The 26815-nt window shown below is 42.6% G+C and overlaps 2 protein-coding genes across 2 annotated transcripts in view; both read right to left on the bottom strand.

Annotated features, from left to right (window-relative positions):
- The window catches only part of LOC135910518 (NLR family CARD domain-containing protein 3-like), a 42248-nt gene that overhangs the window by 4493 nt on the left and 10940 nt on the right, over positions 1-26815 (bottom strand). The gene's annotated exons all lie outside the window — the stretch shown is intronic.
- On the bottom strand, positions 8188-26755 carry LOC135910517 (uncharacterized). Its single transcript, XM_065442577.2, has 6 exons — positions 26147-26755; positions 24236-24711; positions 21594-21886; positions 19442-19627; positions 11238-12005; positions 8188-10402 (listed from the first exon to the last, which is right to left on the bottom strand). Exons 1-6 carry the CDS (start codon positions 26392-26394, stop codon positions 10064-10066), a joined length of 2310 nt encoding a protein of 769 aa, XP_065298649.2. The 5' UTR covers positions 26395-26755; the 3' UTR covers positions 8188-10063.

The raw sequence follows: 26815 nt of genomic DNA, 5'->3' as shown, positions 1-26815 counted from the left end.
TTACCATATATTGTTTCGTGATTTCAAAAGTAGTTACTCATGGCAGGTTTATTTTCCATTGCCGCCACCCACGAGATTATTTCAGCCTCTCTGATTTTCCGCTTGACGTTCCTTGTTGCTGTGTTGCCCACCCTACAGGCCACATACTTGCTGGTAAGCTTCCTAGTTCTTTTCCTCCACTGTGAATTAATGTTTTTCCTGTACAGATACCTCAACAGAGGTATCCTAAAGGTATACCTCGCCAGAGCCCTCGGCTAACAGCGCCCCCTCGTAGCAGCCGGGTGCGCCCGTCATTACATTTTTTTTTTTCTGCGGAGCGCGCTGAATGGGACGGCCGGAGCAAAACGTGTCACTGCGCACTAAATAAATGCATTATAGATCCTCCCCCGTGCGCTCGGTGGTGTAGGTGATCAAATGATCCACCAAATCCACACTTTTCTCTCTCTCTGGCAAGCCAAAAGAAACTGCTCTGGTCACAGTACAAGCACTTTGACTCCTAGCAAGTCAGGGCCCCAAAACATAAGGGCCTAAGTCGCCGTAGCGAACGTCGGAAATAGCTCTGAATGGCTGTCAGTGAACGTGTACAACTTCCGAACGTGTACCACCTAGGACCATCACGGTTTCATTATATGCGGGGCCGTGCAAGGTGGCCGAAACAAAGGTTCAAATCGCCATTCCCCGTGTCCGAAGTAGCTCCGAAAAGCTGTCAGCACACGTCTCGGCGCGCGTAATGTGATAAGAGACGGCGGGTGTACATATTTACCGACCGTGACAATGGTCACCTTCAATTTGAAATACGCTTCGCCGCAGTGCATTACCTAGGCTTCGTGGCGCAGCATAATTGTGCTGCGGCGAAGCTGTCATCAGGAAGGCAAATTGTGGAAACGCTAGACCCTTGCCTGCGGATCGATGTATCAGTTAGTGAAAGTGTGTACAACCCTTAGTTGTGATATTACCGTATATTAAAAATCACGCAAATAATTTATTTTCCAGACCTTTCTTAGGGCGACCTAAGAATTTATTTTGCCCTTTTGACGTGAACTCCGTGTACACGTACAAACGTATCTAGCCGCAGTATACGGTGGCGACGGCTCCGCTGTCCTCAGGGTATGCACGGCATGCTTTATGCTCTTAGTGCTTCTATTGACGCCGTGTGCGCGCATGTAAACTTAAGTAGACAAAAAATAAACTTGCCGCCGGTGCGAGCGGAACCCACAATATTTGCATTACGGCAAGCGATGGTCTGAATGGCGCTGGCTAACACTCAGAGTGCTATACACACATATATATACAAGAATGGGGACGTTGGAACAGCCGCCGCCGTAGGACAAGCATTGTGCGCGTAATGCAAATATTGCGGGTTCTGCGTACGCCGGCGGCAAGTTGCTTTTTGGTCCACTTTCATTTCCCTTCAGTATTCATTTTACACATTTCAATTGAAATTACAGACAATTAAAGGAGCGGGGGTACCTGCACAGAGGACTTCAACGTTTTTGGCGAATTTCTCAACTTCCACTCGCTACAAACAGTTCAAAATGCGCAGTTATTTAGATCTCTATTCGTCTTCCACGTGAAAATTCGAACAAGAAAGTTTAGCATAAAATTTATAAAAATATAAATGAAACGCTCATACTTTGAAGGAACATTTAAAAGATATCGATTCCTTCTAGAGCAACGAAAGTGCTCTCACGTCTCCCTTACAACACGAGGTTTTTACTGCACTAAAAGAAATAAATTTCATAAATGTATTCCTGAAATCAAATTTCTTTTTTTTAGATTTTACATTCTACCTAAGCAGTTTTTGGATGGAGAAAGATTAAATACAGTAAAGTCACAGTTTCGCCCGAAAGACGGAGCATCGGTTGCTATAGCAAGATAGTAGATATCTGTACGAAGTAAGGATAGTAGATTTATCGGCCGCATAAACTCGTACACATTCGCGTACTAAGTTAACAAGCACGGTGTCACGCGCGCCCAGGTAAACATGAACACATCTCTCTCGATGACCGCGGAAACTCGCTGTCAAAACGCCGAAGTGAGGAATAGCGGCAGCAGCAGCGAGCGAATTGTGCATCTCTCGCTTCAACGCGAACGAAACGTCGAAAGCACAGCGCACACGAAGCTACCGGCACTACGCGCACTCTGTCGATTTCGCACATCCCTTTGAAGAAGAGACACGCGCGGGCGCGCACTTTGGCCACGTCGCAGATCGCTTTGAAGGTACGGCGCCCGTAAGCGGCAGCCGCCGGAAAAAAACTCCCCCCTTCCCTCGCCTCACCTCACCTCCGTGCCTCGCGCGAGAAAGGAGAGGGCGTGCTTCCTGTCCGGCTTTTCTCGCTGGCGCACGCGAGATTGGGCCGCGTTCGCCGTCGCACCCTCGCACGCTTTCACTCGCACATGCAGCATACTGCTCGCGGTGACGATTTGATCGCCCTTAGATATTATGCGAAACCTCACGGCGACGGCGACGGCAGAAATGCGCCTGGAGTGTCCATATAGTTGCTCTCGCAATAATAAAATTATTCATTGAAAAATGATGTTTTTAGTTCAGTCTTTGCAATGACCACAGAACAATTATTGGTGGAAATTTCAAAGAAAGGACGTTTATTCATTGCACAGAAAATGTTCTTTATACAAGTCAAACCAGCGTTCTCAGAAATCTTGTTTTCAGTTTTAACTGCTCGACCATCCTAGTATGCACCTAGGGCGTAGTCTGCGGCACCATCTGCATCAGATTTTGTTAAACCTTTTCTGGCATTTGTCATGGCCTTCCTTTGTGTTTGCATTGCTCTTGCATTATTTATAGCGAAAATTTCGACGTAAGCAATCTCTCTAGAAGCCACGCCCACTTTCACGAGCGTGGGCGTTCTTCTCCAGCGGCTGCTGCTTACGGCGCGGCCGTTCGGACGCCGTATCTTGAAAGCGATCTACGACGTGGCCAAAGTGCGCGCCAGTTGGCCTCATCTTCAAAGCGATCTGCGATGTTTGTAGAGTGCGCGTAGTACCGGCAGCTTTGTATGCGCTTTGCTTTCGACGTTTCGTTCGCGATGAAGCGAGAGATGCACGAAAATCAATTCGCTCGCTGCTGCTACCGCAATTCCTCACTCCAGCGTTTTGACGAGCTTCCGCGGTCATCGAGCGAGATGTGTTCTTGTTTACCAGTGCGCGCATCACCATACTTGTTAATTTAGTTATAAGCGAATGTTTACAAGTTTATACGGCCAATAAAACTACTGTATTTATTTCATATAGCTGCTTACTAATTTACTATCGCAATCGATGTTTCGCCTTTCGGGCGACACTGCGGCATCTTTTTTGGTATTGAAAAAGTAAAAATTTAGCTGCCTATGCAAAAACTCTAATGTAATAAGAACTTTAAGTTGATCTAACACAATATATTTCCTGTCAGATGCATTCTCCAATGTGCTGTGCAGTTACGGGACATGTGCCTAAATTTCCATATATTCAGTGAAAGCTTATTAAGGTTGACTACATATGTTAAGAAAATAGATTTGCACGATCCCCTTGTGTTCGCCTGCAAGGAAGTCTTATGTACATGGATGAACCTGCAGCGTTTTATTATTTTAAAAAATACATCACCCATGGTTCTGAAATGAGCTCTGTAAAAATGAAAATAAATATATATGCAATAAAATTAAAGGCACACACCCATTTCTTTGCCATGACGAACACAAAAGTGCAGTACAAAAGTTTGTACAGAAGCTAAAAGCTATGGCATGCTGCGTACCCAGATATATTGCACAGCTGTTTGGAGTACAATTTTGCAACCTTTCTGTACAAAACTGGATGCATAAATGCATTCAGCATGTACATGCATTTATGCTTTATTGGCCTTGAGGACATACTGGTGGTACCATCTGCTGGAATTTCTCTGCAGCTTAGAAAACGGTATCACGTGATGCCGGTTGTGAAGTATTCGGCATCTAGAGGGCAGTTCAGCCATGGTTAATGCATGTGTTGAGCATTGTGTGTGGTAACCTGGCTGCAAAGCAAGCTAGCACATCTCAGTCTGGTGTGTAGGACTGCAAAGATTTCTAGTGAGCAAGCAACCTGATCATTTCATATAGGTTATACAGTTCGCATGATCTTTCATGAAAGTATTTATATGCACTTTTGCTACAAGAACAGTACTCTTCACAGCATTCGTTGAGGGGAATGCGGCTTGCCACTTCCACCAGAATTATCGCGGGAGAATGATTTGTCACCATTCTATAGCACGTGGAACCTCAACCGCCTATATTTCTCTCCCCTCATTCCGCGCTTCCGCTGTGTGTGTGCAAGCAAGTCGCACACATCTGTATGCAGGGTATTAACTGATGTCACATCATGCAAGCATGCTACAAGCCATGTGCACCGCTTGCTCAACTCTTACGATCACCATATTATTCGATTTTCAGCAATGTTGCATTTTAGCAAATTTATCGCTAGATTTAGTGACTTTTTTCTCTGTTTAGTGACAAACGTTTCAAGTTAGCAACCGGCGACATTTTTGTGAAGTTACGGAACCATTGGCGAGATTTTAGCGACTCCAAAGTTAGGAAGGTAGCCTTCTAGAATTCACTTTAGTATTTCAAAGCTTCACCTCAGCAGCCAAAATTGCCTGCATGATAGGCTTTGTGACCACGCTGAAACAATGGTTGCCTATTCAGTGTACTCGCAAAATGCACGTTTTTTTAAATAATTATTATTATTTACAAAACAAGTTGAATGGGTCTTAACGCTCCGGGTTCTGCACTCTCCCTAAAATAAATGTTTGAATGGTGGGCACTTAAAAATTTTATTGTGATATTTAGAACACAGCAGGTGAATAAGAGATTCACTGCAGGGAGGCATGTACATAAAAGAGTGTGCTCATACACGTACGCCTGAACCCACGGTTTCCTAATCGCATTGATTTTTGATGAATAAGTACTGCGAAGAGCCTTCAAGTAGACCAAGGGGCGGCAGCATAGTATTTGACCTGCATAAAGGTCCCATAATTGTCATCGCCGTATTAACATGCGACCTGTACGTCCTGCCAAATATTTCTATACTTTCTGAAGTGCTAACTAGAAAACATTCTAGGTTATTGTGGACTAAGTGCCTTAGCATGCTAGAAAAAGCAGAATGCTTGTATTCTTTTATATCATGCTGCATTGCAACCTAACCTCAGGGTAGATGCTGCATTTCAGCTATCATCACCCAATGCTATGCAAGTATAACAGTTAACTAAAAGCCCACTACAAACTGCTGGTCAATCAACTGTTTAGTCCTCATTCGCACAGACCTTAGGCAAACTTAAGACATTTAGGTAAATGATTTACACTATGCTAGCATATATTAAGGTGTTTCGAAACACCCATATACTACCTAAAATTTACTGAAAAGTTTAAGCGACAATTTTAGTGACATTGCATCAAAATCTACCGGAAATTACCACCTTTTTTGTCTAACTTTAGCGACATGCTTCAAAAAGTTATGGCAACACTAGTTTTCAGAGCCTTTGTCAGCCAAGCATCCTGCTGCCACTTTTTTGAAGTATGCAACTCCCTCCGAGCTTGGGTCGCGTACGTCTGGCACTGCGAGAACTGTGCAGTAAACCATGCTGTAAGAGTGGGCAACTAAGTTGGTGGCTTGGAAATAAAACACGTTATCTAGAACCCTGCAATCAAGGCTTCAATCGCACAGCCAGAAAGGTGCATTGGCTGCGACAAAGGTGAGAACGCGGGTCACGTGATGCCAATTTCTATATCATAGCGAGAGTAGCACCAGTCTCTCCAGTGAGGGCCTGCAAGGCCAATACTCTACTAGCACTGGCAGGAATGTCCACAGCACAAGCAGTTGCCAACATAAATGGCCGATGCCAAATACATAAACATAAAGGTAGCATGGTTGTATGCATTAAATTAGGTCCCGAGTAATCTGATTTGACAGAAATCTAATGATCTCTGAAACAAAAAAAAAACGCACTAGTGTTGTCTTTAGCATGTCTGTTTTGATAAACAGGTATTCTACTACTTAAATAAGCAAGTCACAATTTAGTGCAGTATTTTGCCCATATAAAGTGTCGCAGCAGTTGTCGGAATTGGTGTGCACAAAAAGATCCAGTAGTAACTGCATGTGTGAGCAAGGACACAAGGTTACTTTAACTTCTGTTTTAACTCTTATGTAGCAATGAGCAAGTAGCACCTGAATAGAGCTTGTATGCATGTAAGTGGCTACTAGCAAAATACACATTATACTACTAAACTGTTAACATATTTAACATGTCATGTTTCTTAAACAACTAATTAGTCATGGTGCAATTGAAAATTATTTTGGGGGGGGCAACAAATGATGTGCAGGCAACAGACATAATAATCAATGTGAAAATTATTGCTGGATGCAATAATTAAGTAAGTAAAATTTATGAATCAGCTTTTGTGGTAGATTGTGAATTGAGACCAGATAGGATGTAAGGCATGCCCATTTGGGGAAAATAATGCTGCCCGTACCAGTTCCAAGTAGTATAAAAATTATGTGGCAGAAGGGATTGTTGTTCCAGCTAGAATTTCTGTCAGCTGCATTCTTCTACAGTATGAGAAAAAAAGGTGGCTCAAATGGACATTTTACATTTCAGTAGACATCTTGCCAACTACTATGAAACTCCAATTGCAGTATTTAGTATTGCAGTATTTAGCAACATAGTTATTTCTGGCACCTAATATAATGAAATATGCTATTCACTAGGAATGTATGGGCACAGAGTTTGTGCATCGTTTCCTTATACCCTACACCCTACAAGCAAATGTAAAAGTGTGTTGTTTTAGAACATTTTTATCTATGAAGCAGGTACAAAAATAACTGTTGTGCAAAGCCATTTTTACTTCTCTTGGAAAGCTCCTGGTTTCCTTTCTTTCTGCATTCTTTTTAGCATTTCAGACAATTGTCAGTATGAGAAACATTCTATGTTTCCTTTGTACTGAACTAAACGTTCTAAGTAAACTTCTCTCTGTGAGCTGGCTCCTTACTACAAACATCATGAAATACAGTGTGTGCCCTTATGTGCTTTGTCTGGCATTCATGGCTATTTGCACATGTCATTTAATGCAGCAAGAGATCAAGCTGCTAGCAAGGTTTCTTTCACAGGTTGGGGTGAAATTAATGCTCTTTTGTCTGAGTAATAACTGCTTAGGATGGCAAGTCTCTCTCATAATACACTGTGCATTCACTGCTCTAACACTAATGAATGAAACTCAATTCCTCAAATTGGGAAGCATTGTAATTCACTGTGAATTCGCTGCTTGCACTAATGATGCAATGTTAGCTACTGCAGTAAAAAATAAAATTGCACTCAATACTACTGGAACACGAGATTCAAAACAATATGCCTTGCAGATAATTGAGGCCCCACCAAGGCAATAAAGGTGGTGAAATGAAAATTGGGCAACCCAAACAAATTTTTTTTCATGTTCTCACCACTGATATTCCTTAATATATCGCCAGCTCAACTGGTCAAACAGCAAGCTTTGCATTGGTTAATTGATTCGAGAAGTTTGACAAGCACTGGAGGCCAATCTCAACAATAGATTATGCTGAAGTTTTATTTTTGAGACTCTCTAATGTGCCAATATTTACACATCTGACAAAAACTGTGAAGTGCTGTCCTAAACTTATACAGTGGGCCTGTGATTCCTTCATTCTGTCGTGGGTCGTTATAAAGCACGACAGGCTGAGGCGTGTTCATAGTACTTAGGCTGGCTTTGTTCTGTACAGCGGTAGGATGAGCACACATATAAAAGAACCTGCATGCTATAATGTTCTTAAAGCCTTGAAGTGTATTTTCCCACAGACCTGTTTTCAGTTTCTGTGATAATCTTCTACACCCTGTGTGCAGCCTTCTCACTGCTTTTGCATGCTGCATTGCACTGTGATTCTCACACCAGCACTCCATAGACTTGAGTTAACAGTTCTCTACTTACAACGATACCTCAAACGTTCAATTTGCAGTGTGCAGAATCTCTTGTTCTATGCAAGTGTGAAATTTCAGAGCACCTTACTGGTTTTTCACTATAGCAACAATTACAAAATTTATTTCACCACTTGAGTGACTGCTTCAAAGGCTCTGGCACCAATTCACTAAAGAGGCTTGAATAACACCTTTTTTAAATGTAGTGTTATATGAAAAATTGACAAAAACTACATTCGAAAAGCAAATTGAATAACCATTCTTTTCAATATCGTATAAAAGTGAAACATAAAGTTTCTGTGAACCTCATTCACCCAACAAGATTAAGCCCCACTTATGTTGCTTGATACATGATACATGTAATGCCACAAAAAACTCGATGTTATGTCAACTAAATGCACAAATCAAAAACAAAGGAAAAGTGACTGTATCTGGCATACTATGACAATGACAATAGTGAAACAAAGTTTCAGTACATCACTAGATGCATGTAGTAAACCATAGTGTGCGTTGAATGAGCCAAATCCAAATACCTCCACACCGCACAGTTTTCAAGCAACTCAAACTTGGCGAGATTGGCGAAATAAGAAAATGCTACGCATAAACTGAGACACCACATTTGCGGGCTTCTCAACGCAAAGCATGCTTATTTAATGACTTAGGAGAATGTTGTCCAGGAGTCATTTTAGACACTGTGCAGCTAGCGCTGGCGTTTTCCTACAGCTGTGCATTGTACTGTATAGCATGACTGGGTACATGTTGAGAAATGGGTGCCGCTGGCCGATGAACACATAGCAAAGAAAACGTTGGCACAAGTGTTAGTGTCAAAACATGTTTTTCTTCATCCTAAAGTCAGGCTCAACTTCAGCGACAAACCCTTAACAACTACACAGCGTGTCCCAGTTATCATGCACCAAATCTTAAAGAACATGGTTGATTATAAGTGGATAAGATTAAGTGCATGTTTTTCGAAGTACTATTGAGAAACAGGCAGCAACTTTTTAGTCCCTGACATATAATTACTTATTTGAAAGTAGTTATCTAACCTTGTACTTGGTGTTCTGATTGTCAAGATGTTGCATTAGGCAGTTGAAATTCATAGCACATGTCAAAATGAGCGAGAAGAAAGGGAACCAAGGGGCCTGATTGTTATTAATCATATTGTTACGTAGAAAGACGCAGACGACAAGCTATGTACAAATATATTTGCAAAAAAAATACGCTGCGCTTGGCCAAGAGGCAACAGCCCGCGCTAGCTTCTAAATCGTCGTCTTCGTCTTCTTCCTGCTCAGCTCTTCGTCAGTGGGAGCATACCCCGTAGCAATATCATAAGAAGCCAACAAAGATGCCAAACACAACATAGGGGGAAACTACTTGTACTTACTAATTGAATAAAAGAATAACGAAAAGAACAATAAAAGAATGGAAATGAAAGTGAATGAAGAAACAACTGGCCACAAATGGAATGGGAACCCCCATTTTCACATTACGCATGCGATGCTCTGACCACTTTAGACACCGCGGCGCCGTTTTCCCATCCACATTTTGGGGTATTTATGTTTTACTACTAGAACTAACCCTAGCAGTGTTAGCCAGTGCCACAACTCTCAAACGTTGGCAGCGGATGTGGAACATCCTTTCTGCCGCAGATGTCATGACTACATAAATACCCCAAACACCCCAAAAAGTGGATGGGAGAACGGCGCCGTGGTAGCTAAATTGGTAAGAGCATCGCATGCGTAATGCGAAGACGTGGGTTTCTATCCCACCTGGGTCAGTTGTTTCTTTCATCCACTTTAATTTCCATTTATTAATTTACTGAATTTGCCCATAAAAGTAAACGGTGATCTGTACTTTGCCAGTGCCGAGAACATTTCATTTTTATGTGTCTTACAGTACTCGCCGAAACCGTCACTGACACCTTTACAATTAGAACACAAACAGCTTGCTAATTGAATGTCAGTGACTAAAAATTCATTGGCAATTTTTTAAAAAGAATCTAAAAATTTACTTTCTCATATTCATGTAGAATAATTAGTGCTTTTTTAAAACCTAGTGCATGATGGTTGCGGCACCCTGTATACACAATATTGCACATGTCATCTATTAGAAGGCCTATTCTACACTCATGTGCAGCGAATCTGTGTGCCTGGGTAGCTTTGGCACTGAGATCTTTGGTGGCCTTCCTGAGGGCACATGCTTACAGCCCTTGTTGAGCCCAAGCCGTCGCCTGGTGATGCTTGTAGGCAGTACACAGGTTTTTGTTCGGCGCTTGGTAGCCCTGCACACAGCTGCACTCATTGTCATCATGACATCCTTCAAGGTCTCCTTGTTTGTGACCTTTTCAAGCTGCTTGGAAAGTTTTGCTGCATACTTCTGGCATGTGGGGTCATCGCCAGCCAGACTTTCGAGCCGCTGGAATGACATCGCCAAGCTATGGAAATAATTTGGCTCCTGAAATGGCAAAGAAAAAGTGCATTATTAGAGCCTGAACCTCAGCTTAAAGAGTGTATTACACTGAATGCCTACGTGGAGTTGTTCCATTAAAAGGAAGAATAATGCCAAATCTATGATGGGGCACCCTAATGTGACCGGAATTTTTTTTTAAAAGCCATGTATTTATTTTTTACAAAACGACGTTATCACCTTGAAGGTACTCTCCATTACACTTAATACATTTGTCCAATCTGCAATTCCATTCCTCAAAACATATTTAAACCTAGTCTGTTTTGATGGCCTAATAGCCCCTCTCTCATTCTTTCTCTCACCTCTTCTACGTCGTGAAACGTCGTGAAATCACAGTCTAACTGCGAGTCGGCCCAGTTCGAACAGATTCACCTTAAAACTTTTTGTGCGCAAACAAACAGGGACGAAGAAAAGAAGAAACACAAGGACGAGCGCTACTTGTACTTGGACGAGAGCTACTTGCGCTCGTCCTTGTGTTTCTTCTTTTCTTCGTCCCTGTTTGTTTGCGCACAAAAAGTTTTAAGAAATTACAGTCCTTTCATATCATACTTCATCCAAGAAACAAAAAAAGTGGCACAGAGCAAGGTCAGGTGAGTAAGTGGCGCAAGCAATTGCAGATTGGACAAATGTAATACGTGTAATGGAGCGTACCTTCAAGGTGATAAGGTTGTTTTGTAAAAAATAAATACATAGCTTTTTAAAAATAATTCTGGTAGCTTTTGAGTACCCCCTTGTATAAAAGTACAAACTAAAACGTTGCTTTCCCAAATACATATGCAATACTAGTTTCTATTATACTCAATAAAGAAGTTCCACCACATGCCTCATTCACTGACTGAGTTGCTAGCGATGCTTGACTTGAAGGGCCAGGGCTTGCCAGTTCTGGTGGGGGTGCTGGGCTTGTGGCAGGAGCATCTAAAGGCGCACCAGCTGGCTGAACACTATGGCTCTGGGAGGTGTCAAAAATATTAATGTTGGGGCATTCTTTATCAAATGCCAGCCAACCTAGTTCATGGCGTCCTCCTTTGCTCAGCAATGGTGCATTAGGGAATGTTGCGCCCACCATCTTGAAAATAAGTGCCTGATGTTTGCAGAATGCACCCTGTTGTCCAGAACGGCACGAGCACAATCCAATTTGGGCAAATACATCATACAATTTTTCTTTTTTAGTGCAACTTGAGACTGTGTAATGATCATCGCCAACATGCACGACAAGTGGCTGTGCTTCTTCTGGCAATATTGTCAGTGGGCTTTCATAAAAAAGCCTATGGTCAGCCACTTGCTGGGTTGCATGCTGCCATATTTTGTCTTGGACATACTTCTCGAAGACAACGGCCACAAATTCGACAAGTGCAACAACACTGAACGCCTCTGTCCGGTATGAAACAATGTCTTTCAGGACCCGAACTGATGCCTCTGAGTAGCTATTTGTATCACGTCCCCTTGTCTTCATGTTGAGCCGGAAGAGAAGCACCCATTCCTCTTCATTTTCAAGAATCGTCTCCACGTGAGCTATATAACCAGCATGTCCCTGGCAGCGGAGCTCCTCCTTGGCCCCCTCCAACAGCTCTGGTGTGTCAGCATACATGATCTATGTTAACAGAAAAAAAAGAAACAAAAAATTTACTGCGAGAACAAAGGCATAATGTTCAAAATCTCACAACATCAACATGTGCTACAATTGCATTGTATAATGCTCATTTACTAAAAAATTATTTCCTACAGATTCTATTTTGGTAGCAAATTGGTACGCCTTGAACAATATCAAAAGAATGTTTAAAATGTGTCAACATTTTTAGAAGGTTACGAAGTACTACATGCACTCGAAATTGTAGACTCGGCTTATCACGGCAGCTCTATTTAAAATAGCCTCATCACAGTGGAAACACTTCATCCGTACTATTTCATCCAAATCATGTCCCAATGTCTGTGCGCCATTTCTGAAATAAGTAGGACGTCTGCCAGACATCCATTTTCAATTATCTTGCTACGGATGTTCCTAGGACAATGCACATGGAAATATTTAGCATATCCTACCATGCACATACAAAAATATTGCACGTGGATCTTTCCTGGTTTACGCATGAACAGACTGTCCTGCAACAAGCTTTGTCTTTGAGTTTTTTCATAAGAGCATTATGTCTTCTCATAAATTAGAATTACAATCAGAAGCTGCCATGTAGGCAGCTTGTGTACATCATGTCTTGTGAATTTTCTGATGCAATTTACTTTGAAAACTCCCGTTTGTTCAATAAGCCACTTGTGTCTGGCAGAAGGCCTAGAAGAATGAAACATACTGCATTTCCCCACACATGTCTGCATGTCTAAGATGAGCATGCAATGCATCTGTTCTTAATACAAGGGTACTCTGCCTGTTGCATCTGTCACACAGCATGTGCTGCTAACATAATAGATATATTTATAACAAACACTGTGGAAAAAGCTCCGATGTCTTCATAAAATGTATGCACCATGTCCCCATGATGTCCCTCGCGAACAGGCAAGAGATGTCTGCAGAGTATGAGAAGATCTCCTGGTATATGTTTATTCCTACTCTATATATATGATGGTTACGGAGTGGATCCCAAGGGAAGGGAAGCGTAGCAGGGGGCGGCAGAGAGTTAGGTGGGCGGAAGAGATTAAGCAGTTTGCAGGGACGGCATGGCCACAATTAGTACATGACCGGGGTTGTTGGAGAAGTATGGCAGAGGCCTTTGCCCTGCAGTAGGCGTAACCAGGATGATGATGATGATGATGATGATGATGATATAAATGATGTAGTTAATATTCCAAACACCATTTCATTTGTATATATTATATAATGACACGTCCATGTTTTTTTACATGAAGCTACTTCTACAAAGCCACTCAAGTCGATTGCACAAAACATCAAGTCCATGTTTCTGAGGCGACTAGACCAAATGGATTGTTTTCATATGTTTGCACGTTGTTGTGACGTTGAAGAATAAGACAGTGGCACAACTGCGAGTCAAGAAACTCTTTAGTGAGCGAACTTGTGCTCACAAAACAACTAACACTCAAGCATAACGAAAAGGGCGAGTACAGGTGGCGATCGTCGATATCTGGTCCATTGGTGAGATGCATTGACTATTTGACTTGACTCATGAAAGGTTCCAGCTCAGTTGCTGTACATGCACAAATTTTAGAATACAATGCTGTTTGCGTCGCACATATACTGTATTTACTTGAATCTAATGCACACCTTTTTTCCGATAAAACGGGTCCAAAAATTGCATGCGAGTTAGAATCAAGGTATGACCCTACATCCGCATTACCATATTGCCATCGGCATTCGAAAAATGGCCACCTCGTACGCGCTTCTAGCTTAGCTGCCGTAGCTTCCTCCATGTGCATACCTCCAAGTTGTACATGTAACCAGGCGCTGGTGTAACCTAGTCTACGCCTGTCTTCCCATTTATTCAATCAGCATGGAAGCGCCAACTGCGAAGACACCCCGAGTCCACCATGATGTCGCATTTAAAAGGAAAGTTATCATGTGCGCGGAGACGGACGGAAATCAGGCCGCATCATGGGTGTTCAGAGTTCCCGAAACTCGCCTGCGGAATAGGCGCAAGCAGAAGGAGAATATTTTTGCCGGCAAAGCAACAAGGAAGGGTTTCAGTGGGCCAAAGCAGGGCCGTTTCGCTGAAATGGAAGAGCTACATGCAACATGCAATAACTACAGAAAAAAATAGAAGAGCTACATGCAGATATATGAGAGCGGCACAGCGGCCTGACATGACCAATCTGCTCAAAGTACGGGCGATGCAGTTAGCCCTACAGAAAGGGCTAATACGGAGTGACTTCAAAACGAGAAGGTGCTGGTTATCAAATTTTATGAAAAGAAAAGGCTTTTCTCTTCAAAGGTGGACAGGGATATGCCAAAAATTGCCCGAAAAATATGAAGAGAAATTGCAGTTTTCAGCGGTGCATCTTGAAGTTGCGCCATTGGATAGATTGGAAATGCCAATAAGACGCCACTCTACTTTGACATGCCTGCCACCGCAACCGTTGAAAAGAAGGGGGCGAAGCAAGCGCACATTTTGTTTTTCGGCCACAAAAAACCTAGAGTCACCACAATGCTGTGTTGCACTGTGGATGGGCACAAGCTGCTCCCGTATCTTATCTTCAGATGGAAGACACTCCTGAAAGGAATTGTGTTTCCGAGTGGCGTGATTGTGCACACAAATGAAAAAGGTTGGATGACCACGGACTTGGTCACCGATTGGATTGATAACGTTTGGTGGGAGAGACCCGGCGGCAGTTTGGGTCTACACGGGATGCTTGTGCTCGACACATTCAGGTGCCACCTTGACCAGTGCATCACGGATAAGCTGGCTGCATGCAACACCAACCTTGTCGCAGCTCCATCTGCTCGGTGTTTGTTTGAACAAGCCAGTGAAAGATTGAATTCGGGCGCTCTACACCGAATGGCTTGTCTGTGGCCGCCACGAATTCACGCCCTCCAATAAAATGAGGCGTGCCTTGCTGCAGGACTTTGCTGGATGGGCGAAACATGCATGGTGCACTATCCCATTTGCCATGGTCAACAAGGCCTTCAAAAAGTGCGGGACTTCGAATGCCAATGGACGGCACCGAGGATGAAATGCTTTGCTCTGTTGATGGCGATAAGGTGGCAAGGCACGCCACTTCCATTTGTTTTTATTCATTGCAACTTTAGTGTATTGGGAATAAATCTGTTTTTTCCAAACGAGAGAAAATAGTCTTTCTATATGAAAGCATGAGGTGCGCAGTATTGTACTCTTTACTTTTTTTTTTGTCACAGGAAACGGGTGCACATTACAATCAAGGGCACATTAGAATCGAGTAAATACAGTAATCTGATTATGAAAGGTTCAGCAACAACGAAAACAGATAGGGTCGGCTATAAGAATCAATAGTGTTCCGACACATGCAGCGTGTCTGTGCCAAGCGTAACATTTAACATTTGTTGGCCGGTGAAAAGCGGCCACTGAAGAAAAATGAGTACATGTGTCAGTGACCCCCTCTTGAAAAGCATCCAAATGGAATGGAAAAAGAAAAACAAAAGCACCCACAGTAAAGAAAAACAACATGTCAACAAGGAAACAAAGTCCCAAAGTTCGTCAGCATGCTCAGAAAGGCTTAAAACAGACCACATGGACGACTTCAGGTCATATGTGGTGCCACTGTGATTGCTTAATGCCATCCGGCATAACCTCATAATTCAGTTCACCAAAACATCGAAGGACCTTGTATGGTCCAAAATAATGTCCAAGCAGCTTTTCACTCTGTCCATGATGGTATATTGGTGACCAAACCAACACATAGTTGCTGGGCAAGTATTCCACATAGCATTGTCAACGACTGCAGCGTCGGGGATCAGTCCTTTGTTGATTCTTGATGCACAGGCGAGCGAGCTGTCGCACTTCTTTGGCACGCAGGAGATAGACTGCGACATCAAGGTTGTCTCCGTCGGTGATGGTGTAGCTTCTGTTTACATAAGGAACCATCACCGATGGCTCCTTCTGTAAATTAGCTTAAATGCCATCATCTGCGTCATTCCTTGCAAGGCCATGTTTAGCAAATGTCGCATACAAAAGGCCAGCATCCCATGTACAGTGTTCGATGTCCACATACATGGCTAACATGTCAGCAAGCGTCTTGTCCAGGTGTTCTGTTAGACCATTCATCTGCAAGTGGTAGGCGGTTGTCCTCCACTGACTTGTCTGGCTATATTGCAGGATGGCTTCAGTAAGCTCCACTGTAAAACCTGTCCCTCTGTCAGTGATAAGGACTCCTGGGGCACCATGTAATAGCAAGATATTCTCAACAAAAAATTTCGCCACTTCTGCCATGCTACCTTTGGGCAGCGCTTTTGTTCTGGCATAGCAGGTAAGATAGTTGGCGGCTACAACCAGCTACTTGTTTCCAGATGTTGACATCAGAAAGGGCCCCAACAAGTCTATCCCAATCTGCTGGAATGACTGGCATGGGGGTTGAATAGGCTGTAGCAATCCCGTTGGCCTTGTCGGTGACTCCTTGCATCGCTGGCAGTCTCGACAGCTCTTGATGCAGTGTGCAACGTTGGTAGTAAGGCATGGCCAGTAATACTCCAGTACCCTTGAGAGTGTGTGGGAAAACCCAAAGGTACCCAGCGATCAGATCATCATGCAGGTCATGCAGAACCTCCGACAGCAGTGCTGATTGCACAACAAGGTAGTTGGCAAATACTGGGGAGAAGTTCTTCACCAGGACCTCATAGCACAAGGAGAACGAAGGCAATCTATGCCTAAACGACCTTGGGACAAAGTTGTTCTTTCCTTCCAACTACTCGGCAAGGCTTCTTAGATCCAAGTCTAAGATCCAGATCCGTCGCTGCTGCTTGACAAAGTGTGTCATGCTTCTACGTGATTTAAGCACGATTTGTTCAGGCAGTCATTATCGACGGAGAAGCACTGAGTTGCATCCTTCTTTTTAACTAAGACCACAGGAGACGCCCATGGACTGTTCGATGGCTGGATAATTTTGTCGTGCAGCATTTCACCAACTAGTTGCTTTATGGCTTCTCGTTCTCATGTCAAAACGCTGTACAGGCTTTGATGGAGTGGTTGAGCGCAATCTTAGGATATTATGCAAGCTTGGCAACTGATGTTTGTTGAATTTTTGATGCTGCCAAAAAGCATTCTTTGTACCAGGGTAGAATACTTCGAAGCTGTTCCTGTTTACTCTAGGGAAGACATGAATTCATGTCAAAAGCTGGTACAGGAACTACTAGGGCCGTGGAGATAGCAGCGGTGGAACATGAGGGGACAAAGGTATACTGCTGGCTTCCACAATTTCCACAATGTGTGCCCTTGTTGAGATGTTTGTACTCCTGGTTGAAATTTGTAAGCATCACTTTCGCTTTTCCTCCGTGCAGTCGAGCAATTCCTCTTGCGATTCGAATTTCACAGCTGAGCAGTATATGTTGCTTGCCCTCAATGATACCTTCTACGTCTGTAGGTATTTTGGTGCTTACAGAAATGATGATGCAGGATCAAGGCAGGATCCTGACCTGATCATCGAGTATGTTCAAGGCATGGCAACTTAGACTTTTATCAGGCGCTGTTGCTTGGTTTGTGGACAGCGTTATAGCCCTAGATCTTAAGTCAATACCTGCATTATGTTGGCTTAGAAAGTCTATGCCGAGGATTATGTCTCAGGACGTAATCCTTGGCAGAGGAATAAACAGCACCCGTTTTCTTTTTCAAACAGGGTGGCTTCCTTTGCATCAAACCAGCATATACCTGAAGCTCAATGTTGCAGAAGATTTTGTTGCTGGTGTGTGAAACATAAATAGCGTTTGTGATTGCGTCTTATGTCAACATTTTATTTGACAACCTAAATGGCAAGCATAGGAGAAGCGCACTTTTCTTGGCGTGCCTATAGAATAAGAGGTGTTGTTTGCCAGACATTTTCTGGGAAATGCCCCTGCAGTTCACGGGCCGCCCATTTCGCAACCAGTCCATGCACCGCTGTTCAACATACAGCACGAGTGCCACGAGTCATGAGAAACGGGGCATGCACAATGCAAGCAACAGGAGAGGAGCACGCTTGCTGCCATGGAGACAACACAAGAGTATCAGCATGATGCGACCGCGAAAAGAATACTTTTGACGATATAGATGCTTTCAACAAGGTGCAGTAGTGCCGCCTGGGCGATGATGTGGCGAATACAGCACGTTTCGAAGATTAATCAGCTCTAACTCGCCTATTTTGCCACTATTATCATGATTGCATGTACAGGATTAATATAGGTAGAATTTGATATCTACCGAATCAATCCAAACTAACAGCAGGAAGTCTGTGCCTCATGTGCCTTTTGCCTCATACTTGCTACTGAAAAATCATTTATTATTAGTGAGGGACACTAAGGTTGGCATGAAAACCAAGTTCTTAAGCAAATTAAAATATTAAAAGATCTGACCGCGGCATTTTCACAGCCATTGAAACCTTGCCAAGTTCTATAGGACACCAGCTGTAGTAACCTCGGAAGTAGCAATTTGGGCCAATTATCGAGACTAATTTAATTACATTGAAGCGCGACAGACGGGACAAGGGACAACGGGACATGTTTCATCTGTCTCACCTTCTTGTGTCGCGTATATCACGCTTTACCATACTCGAACAGTTGCAGTAGCTTTAGCAACTACTGAGCTTAAGGTGATGGGTTCGATTTTGGCCACAGCGACCACATTTCAACGGCAGCGAAATACACAAATGTTCGTGTACTTAGATAGAAGCTGCACATAAAATGACCACAGGTGGTGAGATTTTATCTGCAGTCCCCTACTACGATGTGCCTCGCAGTCATATTGTGGCTTTGGCACATAGAACACCAGAATTTAATTTTTTTTTATATCCTGTAGGATAAGTATACATGGAACACAAATATAGCATGCATAATTTGTTTCACAGAGTGCCTTCAAGTACGCAGTTAGGGAACATAGACAATGATGGCCTGAAAAATGCGCCTTGTAGCAGTATTTTAACAATGATTAAATGGGCGTGCAGATCACTAACGTACATTTTTTTTTTTATTCACACACTTTTTACTCCTGTAAAAGAGCTCTATTATATATCTTCGGGTCAAATAATTGAGATGTCCATTGCATGAACGAGTTACAGTGCTCATTTACATAAACAACTTTTTAATTGAAGGCGAATGGCGCTGTAGAGGAATTGAAGGCAGGCATTAGCTAAACGGTCATGACACTATTATCGTCCAGCTTCAATTTTGCAATTGTAATGTGCTATTGTATCAAATACGTGATCACTAATCTACTAAACGCTACTATAATTATCCGCTGAAGAAGTTGTCAATGCACACATCAACAGTAATTTGCAGGCAAACTTCAACCTAATATACAGCCTAATATTGTTTATGCCAGTCATCAGATTTTTATCAGCATCTAACCTCTTACTCAAATTCACTGCCTGCTGAAAAGTGTATCTTCTTAAGATATTTTAGCTTTAGCAACTTACCTTCTGGAAAACTGCTAAGAGTTGCTTTCTTTGTTCTGGGCTGACACCGTGCTTGGCCATTGTCAGCCAACGCCATTCCGATTGAGCCATGTGAAAATGGTAGAGTAGCTGTCTCACTTCAGGCCACGTTTCTCGCAGTGCTGCCTTTTGTGCTGCACTGTTGTTGGTCATGAAAGCACCCGGTTTCTGAAACAAGCACAATGTAAACGCTGGAATCACGAGCCTTGACATGGGTGGAAGACTGGCTTTGTTGGTGTGACATTTCCCTATATTTTCAGTGAAAAACCAAACAGATGGACAGAAAAGATGCAGTTAATGCTTCTGTCGCATTCTTGAACTGTAAACCTGTGAGAATGTCAAAACTGATTTATAGTAGCAGCATGTGGTTAAGGCCTGTACATGCAAAAGTGAAATAACTTTCATCCCAGCGGTGCGAGAAATAAAAGGAACTGTTACTACCAGAGTTCATTGCATTGATTTGGCAATCAGACTTTTCTAAGCCGCATTATTTGCATCCAAATTTTGTTCACACATGGGCACCGAGCATTGTTATGAATATTAATGAACTTATGGATATACCTTTCTTTTTCTTATCTTGAATGTATTACTCATTTTTTAAACGTTTTACTATATGATGTTATGAATATGTTTTAACTTTTCATTGATTTGCTACATTAAGTGCTTTTGTGTTCTTTTCAGATTAAATCTAAATATATCTAAGTTTCTAAACTCTACATATCTAATATATATATAAATTAAATCTAAATATATATGGCCTATCGCACGAGACGCCCAGCATGAAAACACAGATCAAATGTTGAGAGGGTGTTACAAATCACCATTATGGAAGCTGAGGCTGCAGAGAGGGTGTTGGCAGACAAGAGCAACATGAATGAACCAGGTGAAAGCACTAAAGTATGCAGAGATAGCATGAATGTCATCTTTGTTCTGTAGATAATACTGAGTGCCCACTTATTGGTCAGGGTAAATAAGAGAGATGTAAGGTAGCGACAACGTGAGGAAAGCAGTAAATCTGCAAAGTTTGTATCTACTGTTGCAGTGGGTGTTATCTAGGTGGCATCTTCAATGCATCACGTAAAGAGTCAAAAAAGAATTAAAATAAGAGTTAAGTAATGCACTTGTGCATAAGTTTTGAGTAGTCCAAAGTTAGTGAACTGCCCCTATTTGTTCCTAATGCTCCACTTGTGGCAACATTTATGCAGCATGTTTTACGATGTGCAGCATACTGATGGAAGCATGCCAATGTGAATGCTAGGATGTGAACATGTTTTGTTTATATTGAAAAAGCCTGTTTGTTTGTAAAACATTCATTTCCATTCTGGCATGACCCGATTTGTATTCAAATCTGCCTCAGAAATAGCTATTTAGCTGCTGTGTTGCTTCTTGTAGAGCAACACATTGATTGGCAGGCAGTAGCTAATGCTGATTTTTAAGTGACAAAATTTCCATGGAAAACACTTGTTACCAGGTCTGGGCCACTGATTTTATATACTGTCTCCTCATTCACTGATCCACTGATTTTTTTATTATTATATATTCTAGTGCTGTATAAAAGTGATGACTTCTTTTTTTTTTCAGATTCATCATGCAGATGTATGCAAATGACAAACTGTACTGTGCACAATACTAAAAGCATATCTCAAGAAAGCACTCTTTTTCTCTACTACATATCGATGTGCAAGATGAATGCAACGTGGCTGCCATATAAACGTTCAGCAGATAATTTGTGGAGTTACATCTTAGCACATCACAAGCAGCTACCATGCATTGTAGCCATTTGTCTGTATTTCAAGAGGCTGCTAGAAGGGTAAGTAAAAGTGACATCCTGCAGACACTAAGTTGATATAACGCATGTTGTGAACAATTTAATGCATACTGCAAGCCTCTTCCACTCAAATTTCAACACTACTGTTAGCAAAACCAATTAGTATTGTGACACAATTTCAGTATCTCTGTTTCAAGGTGCGCACTGATGTGGCAGAGTACAATTCCACAATTGATATAATGTATGTGCTCCAATGCTGCCAATCAAAACGTTAACATGTTTGATGTTTAATTTTTGATCAATGAACGACTTGAAGCGTGCAGCTGCCTATGAAGTGTTGCTAGAAGTATGGCCATGAATCCTTACATCAAGACCTCCAAAGCAGAGCGGATAGGCACTCTTGAAGAGCTGAAAGGCATTTGCATAGCCCTCAGTTGTTTGGGTGTTGTGAATCACAACACCAATTGGTACAGCACCAGCAGCCGTAGCAGTCATCATCACAGTCACAGTGCTGTGGGTAGTGTCACAGGATGTGGTTGAGTCTATGAAAATAGTCTCAGATGATGATTCGAGCAGTTGAGCGCGTTGCATTACCGCAGTCACCACGAGAACTGCCCAAGAACCAGAGTCTTCTCCATTGCAGATTCTCACATCAACACCTGCATAGGAATGTCAACATTACTATGGCATAGCCTCCCAAAGAGCTACAGAGTTCGCATATTCCGCATACATAATTTTCTGTGCGTTGTCTTATAGTAATTGTGGTTCACTACATTTCAAGACATTCTAATATTTATACGTGCTGAACATAAGAGAGCAGGCACAGCACAGTATCCAGTAAAACTCTAGACAACCCAATTTTCTGTTATAGTCACAACTAAGCATGAGTTCTTATCTTAAAATAAACACAGTATTCATAATTAACAAGAGAGCCATGACAAGTAACTAGAGCAACAGTGACACCTACAACTGAACTTTGAAGTCATAGAATCAAGAAGTAAAACAAAAAAAATGAAGTCGTATACTTCTTGCTTTTTTAGGCAGCGTAACTTCATATCCCATTTTGGTGACTAATATTGATTTGAACACAAATGGGTCCCTGTGAACACGTTTATAAATTTAGGAAAGTATCTTCATTCGTTTGTTACTTGGCCCTAGGAAATCAGTCAATTTGATTTATAGCTTTTCAACATGTTTTTATAAATCATTGTCGTTTTAATTTTTCACGAGTAGCACCATAAGAAATTACAGCTAGATTTCATTTATTTGTCAGACTTGACACTTTCTGGCAAATTGGGAAGTCAGAAAAAATAGAAATGCTCCCTATACCTATCCATTGAGCTCTGGCTGACTCAGCAACATACACTTTTAAATGACAGCAGTTATGAAGACACGGAAGCTTCTGTCCAGTTCCGCAATTTTCCGATAAGACTTCTGCACTGTTTTCGCAGTCTCAAACATTGCCACATACACAGAAGCACATGTACTTTTGACGATTGTGTTATCAAGTGCAACTTGAGTTTTCCACCCTGTGGGCTGCTTCTATCTATCAGCACTTCAAGAGCGTATGTACAACTTATTACAAGCAATCTTTCCCGTAATGCGGAGTTTTGACTTGCACAAGAGCATGCACTCAATTTCAGACCAGCCGATGGGAGAAGCTTTACTTGCAATCACATCTCTCTCTTGTGAGACACTGCCTGTACAAATGCCCTTATTCATTAGAGTACAATATCATACAACACTGTGCATTACTCTACAGCACTGTACATGGCATTTGACGACTCAAAATTGACGACTGCGGAACCAGCTATAGTTGCACAACTAGAACATCTTGCACACAGAAAAGCTGATTGAATGCGTTAATCAGGTATAATGAGGCTTGTTCCTGCTCCCAGCCTGACAACCATTTGCTTTGAGAGCCTAAAGAATGCAGTAAAAAAGTATACCGGTCCTTGTTGCATTGAACAATAACAAAGGTTCCTTGCGCTATAAGCACTTTTGTTTTTACATTTACAAAGCCACAGCTTTCTCGCATAGCATGAGCATCACTACGGCTAATACTCATGCCAAATTATAAATGACGTTTTTTTGTAGCAAGTGTTTTATAATAAATGCACATGAGCAGAAACAACTAGTTCATAGCCCTGTTCATCAGTGCACCTAGTTTCCTGTTTACTGTTTATTTTATTGTCTAAATTTTATGAGCAGTGGTGACTTTGGATAAAAGCCTCATGCGTGTATGAAAAATTTGTTTGCATATTTAGGACACTCAATATGGTGCAAACACAAGGCGTGCACAAGTTGTTAATAAATGTCAATGTTTCCTTTCATGATCTACAAGACAAGCTCTTGCTTTTTCAAGTTGCTTTGACCTTTTGCATAAAAATTTAGTTCAAGTTCATTCACTTTTGTTTTTTTACCACGCAACTGCGTAATGACTGTAACTAATAATGTGGCATTACCTAAAAGTAGCAAGGTAATATGGTTTTGGCTAGTATTGGTCAACAATTTATCTTGAAGCACATCAGCTGCTTCAAATGCAGTTTATTTCTGAAAATAAGTTTTCCACAATGAGATGGCTGCTCACACATTGATTGCTAGATTACTTCAGTTGCAGTGTAATACTTTTTTACAGCCAACAGTTACGCTTTTCTAGTTGCTGATACATTTGGCCATGTTTTAGGAAGCTGCTTATGAAGACTGAATGTAACTAACACTGTCACCTATCCACTTTCATGCTGCTTTCAGGAACACAGAGCCTCTACTTAAATGATGCTAACATCTGCTTCAAAGCGGGAAACTAGCCAGGCAGTTCAAAGATTGCTAGCTCACATCATCTGCCAGATCATGTTATGTAAAGTTTTACATGCATATTCCAGTATAACACATGAAAGGGAAAGAAAAATGAAATCTCAGTGGCATGCAAGCTGCAGATAGCATCTTTGTGAGTCAGCTGTTTGAGATTACTGAGGCATGCTTTCAATTACCTTTCGAAAGACCCTTACCTTGTTCCAAGTACTTGGAAACTTTTTCCCGCAACTTTGAGAACGGTTCAATGACTGCACCATGGTGCTCTTGCTGCCACTTTTTATAAAGGTAGTACACAGTCCTTGCCTTCGGGTTAGAGGCACCACTGGTCAAATGCACAAGGTACTCGGGACACTCGGCAGCCAAAAGACCCTCGTGGAGCCGCATGGCCTCCAACGGTGTCAAGCCCTCGGAAAAGTACCCGTAGAAAAGGGCCCTTGTATCATCGTTGCAGCGCAGAAGCCGCAAGGCATCAGCACTCTCCACAGGATGATTGTGCTGCTGAGCCAACCTGACGACAGCGCACAGTGGTGGGTCCCACCGAAGGTATTTGTCATTTTTCTTTGTATTCCTGTTCACTTTCTTTATTTTGACATCAATCATGGCTGTGCAGCCTGTGGACACCTTCTTTCGACCATGAAGGTGACAACGCCATGTCTTGTGGTACACCATTCTGTAAAAAATATATATTTGAAATAAACAAAACAAGATACATTAGCTAAGAAAACAGTGTAGCCATTAAAGGTCATTTGATTTCAAGCATTCCAGACAGCGAGCGTGAACATCTCAAATGTGTTTAGGCCATCGATTGAGATTGAGCCACCGTCGTCGGTTCACACTCGCACGCTTTCACTCGCACCTACAGCATATGGCTCGTGGTCATGGTGTTATCGGACTTGGACTTGACACTGAATATCACAGCGACGCCGAAGGCTGAAATGCGCCTGGAGTGGCCATATCACTGCTATGGCAATATACGTGCCGACTCGTATACCGGTCGCGCAATGTGGGCTAAACAAGAGCTCATATCGCCACAAGCCAGGCACAAAATAGCTTTAAACGCATGCCAGAACACTTTCTTTATGTTTGGGTGCGCGCGATGTAACAGAAGACGGCGGATGCACTTATGTTCCACGACAGTGGCCTCTTTTCACTTCACCGCAATACATTGTGTAAACTTCACCGCGTGGCACTGATGTATTGAGGCAAAGCGAACTTTAAGGAAGCGAACTAAATTGATGCAACGCGCTTTCCCTGCGCGCGGCAGTGGCGAAAGAACGCGCAAGTTTTTGCGGGAGGGTCTCCAAGGTCTCCAAGACATCAGCTAGATCCCGTACCAGGTCGGCGGCTAAAATTATCGGCTCTTCAGTGACTGCAATCAATCCAGGCGTAAAGTATAGCCCTTTTCCGATTTCTCACTGCCGCTTTAATTGCGGATATCTCGAGGCAAAAAGCGTTATATATATATATATATATATATATATATATATATATATATATATATATATATATATATATATATATATGCGTGTGTACTTTTAGAGCGCTGTACTTCTTTTATTGTAAAAAATTGTGGCATGTCGTCGGTTTTCACCTGCCGATAATCATGCAGTGCGGCGAAGCACTACAGTATTTGGCTGGCTACAATTTAGTGCTTCGCCATGCCACACTTTCCAGAGGCGCGAGGCGAGGGAGTTTTCCTCCCACGGTTCATGTAAGCTCGTGGAGTGCACGAGCACCATCATCATCAGCCTATCTTTATGTCCACTGCCAGGACGAGCCGATCTTCAACGCCGATTACAATTTGCGCCTGCAAGTTTTCTAATTTCCTCACCCCACCAAATTTAATGCCGTTTTCGACTGCATGCCCATCATTCCCATCTAAAAACCACTAAAGAAAAAAGAACAGGAAGAAGGCCGTCTGACGAGCAGGCGATACCACATACGGACGATTCTGCAGCTAGGGCATACACAGCAACTGTGCAAATACAGATAACTTCTGCAGGGCATACACAGCAGCTGTGCAAATACAGATAACTTCAAAACGAGATCATGCACGACACACAAGCAGGAATGTTCGCGCAGATAGTCAGAAAAATCGCACTTACTTCTGACACTTCTCTTCCTTCGACACGCTGTAGACACACCACTGAGTAAGAGTCGCAGCGCTGTAGCGCTTCACCCACTCGCCAGCGGTTTCCTCACCGGCTATGTCCATTCGCAACACCGTGACTTGGTCCGATGACGCTGAAACATCCTTGAAGCATCGCCAACCGAAGCCGAAATGTGTTTCTTCGGACGCATCACCACGTGTGGCTAATGTCATGTTTGAACTCGAAGCGCTCTCGCCATGCATCACCAGAGGGTTGAAAACAAGCTAGCTTGACGACACTTGATGCGAGAACGCCAGAGCGTACTCAACGCTCCGCGCCGGAAAACGAAAAGACGATACTACGTTTTTCACTGTGCCCCGACACACGGGAACCTCCCCCCTGAACAAAGCAGGCAATGGCCTAAAATATGCGCGTGAAGCTACTTCAATCAGTTGTTCCTTTTTGCGTGCGTGTGTGTACGCGTACACCATCGCTACAGCAGCTATCTCAACCAGGGGTGGCACACTCTCAAGTTCAACAAATGGCCACAGAGGGCGAAAAAATCGACCGCGCGGCGCTGCTAAAGAAACAGGCATAGTACGCCAATTAAAAAGGTTCCCCGTTGAGCGCATTATCTCCCGCTAGAGGCGCCGTAGTAAGCGCAATTTTAACCTTCAAACTTTC

This window comes from Dermacentor albipictus, chromosome 6 (genome assembly GCF_038994185.2).
Source record: "Dermacentor albipictus isolate Rhodes 1998 colony chromosome 6, USDA_Dalb.pri_finalv2, whole genome shotgun sequence".
NCBI classification, from domain to species: Eukaryota; Metazoa; Arthropoda; class Arachnida; order Ixodida; family Ixodidae; genus Dermacentor; species Dermacentor albipictus.
The sequence above is the reverse complement of the archived record's forward strand: the minus strand, read 5'-3'. Positions and strand labels throughout refer to the sequence as shown.

Bases quoted from the DNA above. Each gene is read 5' to 3' on its own strand.
- LOC135910517 (XM_065442577.2), bottom strand. From the start codon at position 26,394: ATGCATGGCGAGAGCGCTTCGAGTTCAAACATGACATTAGCCACACGT. The intron at 12,006-19,441 runs GTAAGTTGCTAA...CTGTTAACATAG, and splicing joins TCTTAGCAGTTTTCCAGAAG to ATCATGTATGCTGACACACC. The intron at 10,403-11,237 runs GCATGTGGTGGA...TTGCCATTTCAG, and splicing joins CAACTCAGTCAGTGAATGAG to GAGCCAAATTATTTCCATAG.